Source organism: Meleagris gallopavo, chromosome 1 (genome assembly GCF_000146605.3).
Source record: "Meleagris gallopavo isolate NT-WF06-2002-E0010 breed Aviagen turkey brand Nicholas breeding stock chromosome 1, Turkey_5.1, whole genome shotgun sequence".
NCBI classification, from domain to species: Eukaryota; Metazoa; Chordata; class Aves; order Galliformes; family Phasianidae; genus Meleagris; species Meleagris gallopavo.
The window spans coordinates 89,818,819-89,832,805 of NC_015011.2; the positions used below are offsets into that span (position 1 = coordinate 89,818,819).

The 13,987-nt window shown below is 41.9% G+C and overlaps 1 protein-coding gene across 4 annotated transcripts in view; it reads left to right on the forward strand.

The window, feature by feature from the left end:
• The first annotated feature begins 2,933 nt into the window (after window positions 1-2,933).
• PTGFRN (prostaglandin F2 receptor inhibitor) overlaps window positions 2,934-13,987 on the forward strand; it is a 34,494-nt gene continuing 23,440 nt past the window's right edge. For 3 of the 4 annotated variants that reach the window (XM_010721588.1, XM_031556502.1, XM_031556503.1), the window contains exons 1-5: window positions 2,934-3,006; window positions 4,304-4,669; window positions 5,474-5,893; window positions 9,107-9,490; window positions 13,431-13,856. In XM_010721588.1, coding sequence (XP_010719890.1) covers window positions 2,949-3,006; window positions 4,304-4,669; window positions 5,474-5,893; window positions 9,107-9,490; window positions 13,431-13,856 — 1,654 coding nt within the window. In that variant the 5' untranslated portion in view covers window positions 2,934-2,948. The remainder of the gene's footprint in view (window positions 3,007-4,303; window positions 4,670-5,473; window positions 5,894-9,106; window positions 9,491-13,430; window positions 13,857-13,987) is intronic. The other variant, XM_031556500.1, reaches the window with a different exon arrangement.

Below are 13,987 nucleotides of genomic sequence, written 5' to 3' on the forward strand. Positions count from 1 at the left end.
CTGAGCAACTCTTCTCAGAACAGAGGAGGAGGATTTGTGTGGACATGTCTGAGGTGGGACAAAAACAATGGAAAAAAAAATTTTTTTTCCTTCCAATTTGGAAGATGACTTCACAAATGCTGTACTAAGCAGTTTGTTGTACAGCAGTGGGAGACGAGGTGTTTTGCTTGAAATGGGATGCAGAAGGGGCAGCTATTTGTAGTGGTAAATCCATCGCTCAATCTCCAGTATGGCACAAGAAGGGTTGTCCACGTTCAACTGCCTCCTTTAGACAGGGCTGCAGCGAAGTGGTACCTAGGTGGAAAATATATGGAGGATTTCCCAGAGGAAAAATCATTACCACCATTTGCAGAGTTGCCCGCAGCATTTTGTTCTGTCATAAACTGTTGTGAGTTTCAAAGGGTTGCTGTATTTCCTTCCAAGATATGGTAATATGTAGTTGGCAAATGAAACAACCTTTTGTTTAGAAAGCTCTTCTGAGATGCCTTTGGGATGAAAGGCATCAGCAACATTGTCGTTACATCTCTTGTGACTGCCTTGGTTGAGGAACTGGACTATGTGAGACTTGAGTTCTTAGTCTGAGCCAATTTACTGAGTCGTCAGCTCTTACTTTTTTGGCTTTAATTGGCTTCCTACTGCATGTCATATTGCATTTTCCTTTGGAAGGAGGATGTAGAAAGTCGACCTCCTTCTCTGGGCTGCCGAGAGAACAAGGTTTCTTATTAGGCAGAGCTGTCTAGTGTGGGCTGGAGGCAGCACCTTGTATAAGAGAGCACTGAAGCAGAATTGTGTTCTTTGCAGTAAGAATATCGTCCCAGTCTTGTGAGCAACTCCACAGATTACTTCTTGTCATGTTATTTCACAAATGATATGAAAATATGTAATCGGTGTGATGATGAGGCTCCTAGGAGACTTTCTTTATCAGTGATAATGTCCCTAATGTAGGAGGAAAGCCCACCAGCTCTTCTCCTGAAGAGCTGGCACTTGTTGAAAGTTTGAACAGAATGGTTGTTCTGTAGGTCCTGTGTGATTTTGCTGCTTTGTTTTCTTGGCTATCCTAAAAACTTTCCATACTTCTCTTCTTTGAAAGGTTTTAATGTAATGACAGCAATAAGATGTTGTATCTTGGTGATGGGATAAATTAATTTAAGTACTTCATGCAACGTTGGTAAGAAACGACCACTAGCTCAAAACTGCAAAGCTGTGTCTGGAGTGTCTTGCTTCTATATTATTGATATGTCAGTCCCCAATTTGTTGTTGTATCTTGATACATACTTTGCCTTTTGTTTTGGAAATAGTTCCTTGCTATTTCATCAGTGATCTGGTAAGTGTAAAAATAGTTTGGCATTTAAGCAATTAATCTTGTACTCAGACAGATTGGATGTTCACAATTGCAGTCAATGATGTCAAGCCAGTTATTGAGCTCCTATTAAATACACATCTTTTTTTTCAGTATCATAAAGACCACCATACTAAATTGTTTGTGTTCTGTTTTGTCACTAATGTATACGCTCTTCTGTCCTGCTCCATCTATTTCTACATTTAAATGGTATTCAAATGAATTCATTAAGAACATGTCTCCTTTTATTAACATTGAAATATATTAGGTGTCATGGAAAATAAATGTTCCCAATAAATTTACAGAGTGTGAAAATCTCATAAGAAGATTTCAGAAGAGCTGAACTTTGCTCTGGGAAGATGGAGGTGGGGGTTTGTGATTCTAACAGTGCAAGAACAAAATGTTTGTAAAACCTCCCGTTTATCTCTCAGAGCAAAAACTCTTTCCAAGGTTGGTGTCTGTAGTTCAGTGCCTTCTGCTGCACTTACATGAAATGTTAATCTCTAATGCACGGTGAAGAACATAACGCTTGTTTAGCAGCTAGGGACACTCTTCTGTCGATTGCTGCAGGACAAAAAGCAGAGCCCTGGATTCACGGCTTGCTAGATTCTGAGCCTCCTGGGTCACTCAAATGGCAGCTCATCCCTGGAGTATCCGTCCTGTGCGTGCTCCTCCTTACCTGTAGGCACTCAGAGCACAGCAGCTGCTTTGTGTTAAGTTCATATCCTCTTAGCTTGTGATGCTGTCTCTGCGCTTCTGCCTCACAAGTCTCTGTGCCTCTATCCTTCCCTTGTGCCTGCCTCCTCTTAGAAAGATGCCAATCACCCCTACCTTCATTTAATGTCGAAGAGTCTTTAGTGAACTTGGAAGGAAGAGAAACAGAGCTGTCTGTGCTAATCTCAAAGACAAACGTGTTGCCCTTGCCGCATTAGCCGTGCTTTTGTCACCTCTAGATTGGATTAGTGCAGTGCACAGTATGTGAGTCTGCAGCTGAAGGCGCATGCAGAACCGTGTTGTCTGCTTGTTTTAGTGTCACCGGAGAGTATTTTCTAGGGAGAAGACAGTGTTTAAGACCAATGCCTTCAGTTGGGATCCTGAGCTGACTTCTTGCACTGGTCTGATCAGAGTCACTTTGGCTATCAGGCAGTGCTTTGAAGCTTACCTGTTGTTGTTCCTGCTTTCTGTAAAAGGACAAGTTGAAGGATTGAGTGGAGCTAGAATGTAAGGTCTAGTGAGAAATACAGTGACTGGAGCCTTTCAACTATTTTTTTTTTTTTCTTGGTTATTTTTCCATATTCTGGATTTTGATAGATGGTGCTTGTGTTTAGACATATGCCCTTAAACACCTGTGATTGAGAACAAGATGTAGACAGTTGAGATTTTTCCTTTTCTGTTCACACTGGGAAGATGCAGAGAAGTCTAGCTTCTTTATTAAGACTAGTCCATCATTTGATCAGGTATGTAACAGTTTTTTGGGAAGGATATAAGTGAGTAAAAGACCTGTTTTTAATGCAGACTGGTGTTAGTGTAATGAAAGAATATTTACTCTGTTGACTATAGAACACCACAGCACTCAGGAAGGTGAACTTACAGGTGTGAGCCTGTCCGTATGAACAGCCTGAAAAACACAGTGTGCTGGGAGTTACCTGTTCTTATCAGCTGCAGAGGTAAAGACAGCGTCAGTCCTCGGTTCAACTGTTTGCTGAACTGTAATTGGAGAAGAAAATCTGCTTTTTATCTTTATAATTCTACTCAGTGTGTGTGCAGCTGCTCATGTTGTTTTTAAATACCCACAGATGATCTTGATTTTTTTTTTTTTAACTACATCCTTCTCAATGCTCCTCTTTATGACAAGTTTCTCTGGGGATGGCTCCTCTCCCTGAGAGTGATTTCTTTGCCCAACCTGGAGTTCCTAGTGGCATGACAGCTCTGAGCCACTCTAGTGTGCAGTCTTGAGGTACTGAATACAACAAGAGATACGTAGGGAAGGTTCATTGCATATATGAATGTTCATGTTGCTGACTGGTGGCTTTACCAGTGTGGCTGGTGAGCAGTTTTAAGTTATTGGACTTCACCTGTGTGTGGGCTGTTTGTTTAAACATGATTTGGCCTGATCCCAGATCAACCTAGTGGTCCAACTGCTCTTGATATTGCCAAGATGGTCTACTTGGTTTTAGCAAGATCAGTGTTCTGGCTTCTGCTTTGCTGTACTGCTAAAATATTTAGTTGTGGATATGGAGCTAGTGGGATGTCATAAGAATTTTGTTGTTCCTCTTTGGAGATTGGGGTTAGGTAGTATCCCTCTTGCTGAAAAAGTTTCTATGGCTGGAACTATGAATCAAAGCAGTTTGCTCTTTGGGAAAGTAAGAACCCACCAAAATCCATGCCCAGCTGCTGGGGTTATTATTTGAGCTAAGAGCCAAATAGTCTTTTACCAGGTCCTCTGGCTAACTTAAGTGGTTTGCACTTTTGCCTGAGGCATAACACGTGCCTTGCCATCCCTCTGCAGAGCACTGCCATTGCTCTACTGTCCTTTTAGTTAGACAGTCTCTGTCTAGTTAGATGGACACAGGCTGAGCCCCATGTTTTCCTGTACTCTGGGGGGAGCATGCTCTGTTCCTGCTTCTGTATTCTGAGACTTCCATCAAAGATGAAATGTGTGTTGGAAACAAGCATGGTTACAGAAGTCTGTTCTAGTAATATCTGTTGAAATTAATAATTCCTTACTAAATTAGGAATGAAATAAAGTTTGCCCACACTAAAAATGGTGTTTTTAGGGCTACTGTTCCAATGAGATTAAATATTAACAGGAAAGATTGCTCTTAGTAGTTTTAGCTTTCTGAGGAGTGTGCTCAGCCTTATTCTGTATTGCTTCTTTTTTTTTTTTTTTTTTTTTTGACAAAGCCTAACCTGGTAATTCTTCTGTTAACTGTCTGCTTTCTCTCTCCTTACACTCCAATGTAGCTTTCTGCAGAGGACGTATTGTGAGGGTGCCCAAAGGCCCTCTTATTCGAGTCGTGGGCACGGAGGTGGTGATCCCTTGCAGCGTCAGTGACTACGATGGACCCAGTGAGCAGAACTTTGACTGGGAGTTCTCCCGGGCAACTGATTTCTTGAGGATAGTGAGTACCTGGGATTCTACGTTCACCTCTGAGGAGTACCAAAAACGTGTGGGCCGCGGGGATATCAAACTGAGACGGAGCAGCAACGATGCTGTGGAACTCGTGATTAGAAACATCCAGCCAACTGACCAAGGGATATACAAATGCTCCACACCCAGCACTGATGCCACCGTTCAGGGAAATTATGATGCTGAGGTCCAAGTGAAAGGTATTTCTGAAGAGTGAGGTGTGCTCTAAGTTTGGTTTTGGTATTGGTTATAGTTGTACTTCTGATAATGTTAAATTTCACTTGCTTGTGAGCATTGTGATTTTTTTTTTTTCCTTGTTGAGTTCTCCTAAAGGCAAAATCCAAAACTGAGAATTACAGTAGTAGTGATGGCACATAAGGTGCCTTTTCCTCTCCTCCCCCCCTCTACCCTTTCCCCTTTAAATGGGAAAACTAAGCATTGGGTTTCTTAAGATGTCTGCAGATACTTTTGGTTACTAAGCCTCCTGATGGACGGGCTAACTTCAGGTGAAAACACAGCTTGTGTTCTCTCCTATTTATAGCATTGTCTAGGAATCTGTATGAAGAAAGTAATCTTCCCTTTTCTCTTTAGCATGTTGTTCCTGCAGTCATGTCCTAGCCTTGCTCTGTCATTTAAAATTCTTAAGTAATAAATGGGGAGATTTTTATTTATTTATTCCTAGTGTTATATCTTTTATTCTCGTGAAAATGAATATGTTTGTGGATGGGAATAACCTGAATGATCCTGCTTGAATGAGAAGCTGTAGTAAGGAGGAGGGTAAATGAAGTTGAATGCTTGTCTTGGCTTGTTTAAAGTGGATCACTAATGAATTTTCAGTTCAATTTCCTTGCTCCTGGAGAATACTTATATGGAAGAAGAAATGGTTGGAGACATGGTGTCCTCTCATAGTTTTGGTGCCTCGTATCAGAGTAGGTCAGGATAAGTGCTCTTTCCTTACTTCTGTTTTATGATGCTTGTGTTTTGTTTGTTTGGTTTTTTAATAGTGATTTCTGATGGCTTATCGGTGAGTGGTTCAAAAGCACGTTCCTCAATATCTCTCAAGCTGTCTGAAGGTGACTCTTTCAAGTTACGCTGCTCGGCAATCACCACCTCACCAGAGCACACTCACCTACATGTGACTTGGCAGATCAAAAGTGGATCATCTTGGAGGGACATCCTGTCTTTAACTCATGAAGGCAAATTCCAGCCCGGCCCTGGCTATGAAGAGCGCTACCGTAATGGAGATATCCGCTTGGACACAGGAGCAAATGACACGTATCGATTGTCTGTGTCCCAGGCCTCGTCAATGGATGGGGGTGTCTACAGGTGTCTTGTGAGTGAGTGGGTGAGAGGGGCAGACAGCTTATGGCAGAAGATTCAGGAGAAGAGCGTGGAGATAGCAAGTGTGGAAATCCAACGGACCGGTGAGTGCTACTGATGGGTTGGGATGATAGATTCAAACTGAAGCAGTGCTGTGTCCAGAATGTCATACTTCGAGAGTAGAAATTGGATAAGCTGGACTGAATGAGCTCGCCCTTCAGGAGAGCTTGGTGCTGTTTGTATAGCTGGCCTGTTTACACTTGAGTTGATATCAAGTTCTTGGCATGATTTTGCTAGCTTTTTTTGGGGGGGAGCAGTGAAGATGATGATGTGGAAGAATTTACTGGTATCTCTTACATGCCTAGACTAAGATTTTTATCTTAGACTTTCTCTGTTCTCTAAGTTTCTTAAATAACATTGCATTCAACTACTCAGCGCCCCAGACCTACCCTCTGTGCTCTTGTTAATGTTGGGTTGTCTGATAGCACAAAACAGCTGTGCTTCCCCTGTAAAAGTGGATTGTGACTCAGTGACAGATGTGAATGTTATGTATTAAAACAAAACAGAAAGACTGGGAGGAAGGAGAAAGTCAAGGATAATTTCAAAGGACAAATCATCCAGTGATTTCTATACCTCACACTGGATCACTGGGCTGATTGCTCCACTTTGTTGTCATGGCCCTGTTAATCACATCATTGCATGCTTGACTTAGGAAACAAAAATACGTGAGCTGTGCTGCGGATGTCCAGATATCTCTGTCTATATACTTTTCAGGAGAAGATGCACTAAGCGCTTAATTGCATTAGCATTACTGCTGCTAGGTGGAGGGGGAAAATGAGAGGTGATGCATCTTGTCACTCAGTAGGTGGAAAAACAAGCAGCAATAGTCCCTCAGAAATGAGGTTATGACAGTGTTTTCAAGTGTTCATACAATAAAGATATATTTTCATTTTTGTAGTCTTGCAAACAGTGTAGGGAAAGCTCAGAACTGCTGAATTTTGTCTGGCTCATCTGGATGTAGTTTTAGTATTCTGACAATACTTAGCTTGTGAAATTGGACAGGACCAATCTGCCCCTTCTTTTCAAGGTGTCTGTTACATAGTAAAAGCTTGCAAGTAGTATCTGCTGAGCCAGGGGTTGCTAATTAAGAGCTGTAAGCATCTATTCTGTTGCACTTGTGGAGAGTGTTCTGGCCATCGTCATCCTGTTTTCAGACACTGATTAAACACTACCTATTTAAGCCACAGCTAGCAGTGACTAATGGGGGAGGTTTTCAGTGTTTTTGTATACTTTAGTTTTGTTTTTTTTCTGTTTGGCTTGGATTTTTTTGGCCTTCATTTTCAGCTCAGTAATTGGCAGCACTGGAACTTTGTCAAGGGCATGAAAGCTTTCTGGCTTTCCAGTTCCCTTCTTAACTGCTGTAAATTCTAGGGTTGAATTTGTAGAAATAATAAAAAAGTCTTTTTCTTTTTTTAAAAGTAATGCAAAGACTGTTGTCTAATTACTTGTATAAGTAGCACAGCTTGTTTTTGTAACTCTGTTTCTTGCCTCTGGTACTCTAACTACCTTCCCACTACATTCATCTCCTTAAATCATGATCTTTGGACCTGACTTTGTTTTTGTATGTCTTTTTTTAATAGTACTTTGCACAACAGGGATGTAACCCTAAGTGAGCCCTTCAGGCACTTGTGTAACCAAAAAAGGAGCCTTGAGAATGCACGTTTTAATAAGCTCTCTCAGATTCCCTCTCCATGGTTATACCACCAGGTTCTGAATGCCTGTGACTGGTGCATGAAGACAGAAGTGCTCCATGCTGAAATGCTGTTCTTAACCTTGCAGAGGAGTCTTAATTTATATTCTGGCATTAGTCTATTAAATTAATTAGGCTTTCCTACTGTTTCCAGTCCTAGTGAGGGAAGTCTCAATAAGACACTCATCAGATAGGGGACTTGGCTTTCTGCACTATCAGGTGGTGAGCAGTGAGGACTACTTGGTTTTGATGGCAATAGTTGTGGCCATTCAAAATTTAGTTTGGCTCTGACCTGCTGTCTTTCATTCCTGATGATCATCCTAGAAAGCTTTTACAGGTGGGTATATATTATGTGCTTACAACATGGTTTTACATGTAAATCCCTGATCTGCTGTTAGCTGTCTGTTTAAGGTAGGAATCATGTAACTACTGAGGACAGCTGCTTCTGAGCAGCCCAGTCTGATGGCTTTGGTTGAGATGTTTGAAGAAAAAGCTCATTATATGCTGTGGAGGTGGTGCTGCTGCTCTGAGATCCAGATCTAATCTTTGGACAATGTAGAATGCAAGTTAAAAGGTGGGGGTGTAGCAACTGGGCAGATCATTATGATGGGAAAAGGTGTTTCACCAGAGGTATAATGACAAAGGATCAGCACAATAGAAAGGTGCTATAAAGGAAGGGAAGAAGATTGCTTACCCATATCAGAAGATTTCAGGTTTGCAGGGGAAAGCTCCACCAAGGAGGGATCTCTAGAAAGTGGCAGTCAGATCTTTAAATGAGATCTAAGAGTGGTGCAGCCAGGCTCCACCCTGTTCCAATCACACAGCTGAATTGCCTTCGCCTGTGCTCCCAGGGCTGACCAGGTCTTTTCCCCAGGTGATCAATCAGTGGTTCAGGCCGTGACTCAATGGTTCCCATACAGGGGGCCAGGTAATTTGTGAATGATTTGCACTGAGGTTTACAAAGAGCACCTGCAGCTTACCTCTACCACTAGGCTTAGCACTAGGTTTTCTATTTCTAGTCTTGATACTTACATTCTATCCACCTTAGTAACCTACAGAATGCAGAGGGCCCTGTTTGAAGGCTGACCGTGTGTGCTGTATATATTAAAAATAGTCACTAGCCATGAGAAGAGTTTGTTAAATGTGTTTTTAAGTAGCTGTTGGCATTGTTTTAAATTCTCCGGAGTGTGTTGGTCACAGCATTAAGCTGTGAGTTAGCAGGATAAGTCATTACTGCTGCCATCTGTTTGCTTTCCTTTCTTGCTTCTGCAACACCAGTGGTCAGTCAGAACTTCAACATGTGGCCATTGCTGCACATCTATATCTCTTCTCATCAGTGAGTTCAAAACCATTTCAGAAGATATAAGTTGAGTTCTAATACAGTTTCTTGTGATTTCAGTGAACATTTTCTCTTCTGAGAGAGAGTCTCAAAACACCTCAACCCCCTGTGAGAATGAGAAACCTTTTGTTTCCTGCTATGTGAAGGTGGTGTATATATTCTGTGATCGGGACATACAAAATAGTGTTTTATTTTTTGTCTTGAATTTTTGTCTCTTCTTTTCCTAAGCTCTAGATGTGCTCATCTCAACAAGCAATCTGTCTGTAACTGAAAGAGACTCCCTGGATCTTACCTGCAACATCACAACAGACAGGAGTGGTATTTTCCAAGCTGAGGTGACGTGGTATTTCTCTGAGTCACCCGATGATACCTTATCAGATGCTCAGGTTTTGTTGAGCATGGACCATGATTCTGTTGTCAGTGATTCAACTCTTATCAGTCTGAGCCACGTAGATAGGAACTCCTATCGCCTGTTGGTGCGTGATGTGGATGTGGAAGACTCTGGGTACTACTTCTGTCAAGCAGCTGTCTGGGTGCCACTGCACAACGGGACCTGGCATAAAGTGGTGGAGAGGACGTCTGCACCAGTCAGTGTGGTGGTGACAGCATTAGGTGAGTGATTTTGTTTTCAAACTTCATTGGATCTCTTCTGGGAAAGTTTTTATCGCATTTGCATTTATCACCTGTATGTAGCATATCTGTCTCTCAGATATGAAAACATACTGATCTATTCTGTGGAATTTGGGGTTTGTATACAATGGGGTTTTAAAATCTCTAACTGCATGTCTCACCCCCACACCCCGGTTTCTGATGTCGCTGAACAGGCTGTAACTGGGAAACAGAACTTAAGAGTCTATCTTGTTTACCAAGGGCTAAGGCTGCCTCTGGTGTCATGTTGTCCCCTTTCATCTCCCTCACACTGTCAGTAGGGCTCTGACACAGCAGCAGGCATTCTTTCAGAGTTCCAAACAGAGTGGTATCAGGTGATTCCCTTGATTTTTGTGATTCTCATGCTATAAAAATTATTAATAATGCAAACTTCATAATGGTCTCTAATAGCTTCCAAAGTTGTTTGGCTTTTTGTTTGTTTTATCACTAGAGACAGACCACATCCTGCTGATAGATTTAGGATGGGGCAGGATTTTATACTGCTTTATTTTCTTTCTTCAAGAGAGGTTCATTTTAGTAGACACTCTAGCTATTGATTACTGTGAGTGAATGAGGCAGACTTGACAAAGAACTAACATAATTCTAGAACTGTTGATTAGCATAGTGGTCATTAGAACAGATTTTCCTCTGTCCTTTTTTTTTTTTTCTTTGCATGGGACTTGCTAGGAGGGACTGTTTGTAGCATTTATTCTACATTTACAACTTCTTGAATTTAAACTGAAGAAGGAACAGAAATCAGAGGTCAGAGGTTTAACAGGCTTGTCTGATCTACCTGACCTACTAGAACAGACTGGCAGCATCTTTCCGTACACCCTGGTCCTGAGAATAATGTGTTTTGGAGATCCAGTGGGACATGTACATGCTGAAGACAGTAAAGTTTTTACTTTACACTATCCTTGCTGAATGTTAAATTTTGACCATCTCTATGCAAATATAACAGAATTGTAGGTGTTGGAAGTGACCTCTGGAGATCATTGAGTCCAGACTCCTGCTAACACAGATTCCCTACAGTAGGTTCTGCAGGAAAGCATCCAGGTGCTTCTTGAGTGTCTCCAGAGAAGGAAATAATCCCTACAAGCAAGGTAGCCTGGGAGCAAAAATCAAACTCCTATCTCCTATCAAAAGCCTATCTTTGTAGAGATAGATAGGCTGAAATATCTAGATCAATCTCCTAGTTTACTCATGAAGAGAGAATAACTTCAGTTTGAAAGCAGTGCAACTCAGGATGGTGCTGCAAAGTGTTGTAGGTGAGGCATTTCCACCTGCTTCAAATCATGAAGTACTGCTTGTATTGGAAGCATGAATGAATCTGGATGTGAACTGGAGGAAAACTGGCAGAGCTGTTGTACTTGGTGTTCCCAGCAGCTTTCACTGGATTTAATTATCTGTGCCAAAACTCTTCCTACATACCTGTTTGGAGTCTCCTGTAATCAGAGGCTGATGGTACCATCAAGTTACAAAAGTGAGCTCATCCTGGGTGGAAACACAGGATTGGGTCAGGGTCAGTGTATGAGAAGGGCCTACTCTGAAGACTGGTTTTCAGAAATAAAACAAGATTGGACACCATAACAATGACTTTACATTTTGCATTTTAGCATTGTACAGAGCAATATAGCCATGCCTCTTTCTTGCATACTTGTAACGTGTGCTAGAAGTGCACAAGTGATATCGGTCTTCATTTCCCATTTTCATTCAGCCGTTCAAGTTACACATACAAGCTGTGAGTGCTCTTGCCTTTCCCCATGTGTTCACATGCACACATACACATGCTCGTGCATGTACAGGTACTCTGCATATTTGCATACTGTATTGTATTGCTAGTGCCTGTGGAACTATTCCTTACTCTTTCAGTTCCAATTGGGTGTTATCTGGGGACAGGAGAAAATGAGATCTAATATTCAGCAGGTGCTTGGTTGCTGGGGTAAGGGAAGTAAAATAATTTTTCAGTGTTTGAGGTTCTCAGCTGCATCCAGAATTCACCAACTCCTCCTCTTTATGGAAGTTAAGAGCTGCTGGGGTATTAAGTCGTTGAACTGTCAGTGAGGCTGCTCTTTGACAGCTGACAGAGCGGAGGAATGAGGTTTATCCAACCAGCCTTTTATTCTTTCTAAATCCTCTGCTTGAATGTCTGTCAGGGTGAAGCGCCTATCTGAAGTGGTGTCAAATCCCAAACTCTCTGCTTAGCGGTCCTTTTCCTCCCCACAAATAAAGCTACCTGAAGTGATTATCGAAGAACTTGAGTTTCTGGCAGCTTTTTTCCTCCTGTATTCCAAACTCGAGAAGAGTTTCTGCTTTCTTCATCGTTGTTGCTGTGAAAATGTTAATTGATCTTGACTGCGTTCTTTTTCGGTGAGGAAGAATAGGGGGGAAAGGAGGAAGGCAATGTATCATGAGGCCTTGGAGAAGTATAGAGTATAGTCTTTTGTGAGTGAGACAGGAAGGGCAAGGTAGCAGTAGAATCTGTAGGCATTTACTTTATACCAGAAATGAAGTTTGACCACTGTTAATAATCTATGACTTGGTTGCAGCAGAGGAATTCTGTAAGTTTTTCCTTTGTGTTACTTATACTGAGAATCTGCACAAATCTGTGCTGAGGTTCACTATATAGTGAACTAGTGTACGATAACTTTCAGCAGGCATCCTAATAAATACTAAGTAGGCCAATGGTCAGAGGTGCATAGTCAGAAGAGCTTCACAGAATGGCAAAGTATATGCTGATATAGCTTTATTGTACTGCTACTAGTTGTAAGAAGATGTAGGTAAATGGTACTTTCAAGCTTTTGTGTTACTCAGTGCTGCAGAAAGTCACTGATTTATATGCTCCAGTGTCCAATCTGTATGGATGCCCTTGTTTTTGCTAGATGCAAGGACACTGCATGCATAGCACTTAATGGGTGGAGGTCCTTTCTTCAACGGGCAGAGCAGCACCAGGTTGCTTGAGTAGAATTGTTTCTGTTGTTTGAATCTGAAGTCCAGAAATGCACACACATTAGTGCAGCAGCTCTATTAAGATGTTTATTACTGCTGGTGAGCTAAGTCTAAGTTTCAGCCTTGGATTGCCTTCTCTGTCCCAATTATAGCTTCAGTTAATTGTTTCTGGGAGGGCGAAATGCCAAGTACAGCATAAAGCAAGAAATAAATACAGAACGCTGAATGCACTTCTATTATCAAATCCATGTGATCAGTATTGGCTGAGCGGTTGGAAGGCTGGTCTTTATTCTCAATAATAGTAGACAGCAAGAGAGACAAATATTCTAATACTAGTAAATAAACATGCATTCTTTTGTGGAGAGAGGTCCTTGCCATAATCTTTTTTCTTCGCTATCTGCATTGACCGAGAGAAAATGGTCATGTGGCTGCCTTATCTCCTCCTGGACAGTCAACAATTTTGGATTTAAATACAACTAGCCCTTTTTTTTTTTTTTTTTTTAAACCCATGCATTTCAGATGCACCTTTTCAAGCTTAAGAGTTTCCAGCCCTGCAGCTTGACAGTGCAGACCTTTAGACAGAGATGAGTGGAGGTCTGAAACTGAATCCAGATTGTGGCTTCTCAGGGCCTGAAGAGTGGGGCATGATTTAACTCAGTAAGATCACTTTGTCCTGATTTTTCTGGAATGGTCTGACTAAACATACGAGGCAAGAGATCCTGTTTGGAAATGCAGGCTCAGAGAGGCTTATTTCAGATCAGTATGTGCCTGAGAGCTGGAGTCCACATTCCCAATTCCCAGGCCTTGTAAGAAAAGTACAAGTTTTGGTACTTGGCCTTTATCTCAGGTGCTGTCACAGACTGGATGTTAGCAGTATCTTACTGAGTATTAACCTCTGCCGCTTTCTCCTTTCTGCTTGCAGTTCTCACTTCTTTTTTTTTTTTTCTTTCTGCAGAGCCAGATTATGAGGTGTTTCTGAATGCTTCCAAAACACCCAAGTTTTCTGATGACCCCACAGAGCTGGAGTGCAGGATCACAAATGTACAGGACCCCGAGGCAGACATCCGCTACTCAGTTTCCTGGTACTACAGGCGGCACTTGTTCAGTGACGATGTGGTGGCAGAGGAGCTCCTGGCCACGATGGATGCAGACTGGACTCTGCTGCTTGGGGACAGGAGCAGAGAGAGGACTCAAAATGGGGAAATAATCTTCTCCAAAAAGGCTCTTGACACCTTCAGTTTACGGATCCAGTGGACTTCAGAAAATGACAGAGGGGATTATTTCTGTGTCGTCTCTGCATGGAGTCGGCACCGCAACAACAGCTGGATAAAGAGCAAAGATGTGACTTCTGCTTCTGTCCCCATTTTTTGGGCTACACAAGGTAGGAACCTTGCACCTATTCACTGGAAGACCTGGGCAGCTAAACTATTTTTCTCTTGAGTAAGTCCATCAACCAGAAGGCCTGATAATGGGCTTTAGGAATATAGCTCTTTGTTGTGAGGAAGAAAAAAT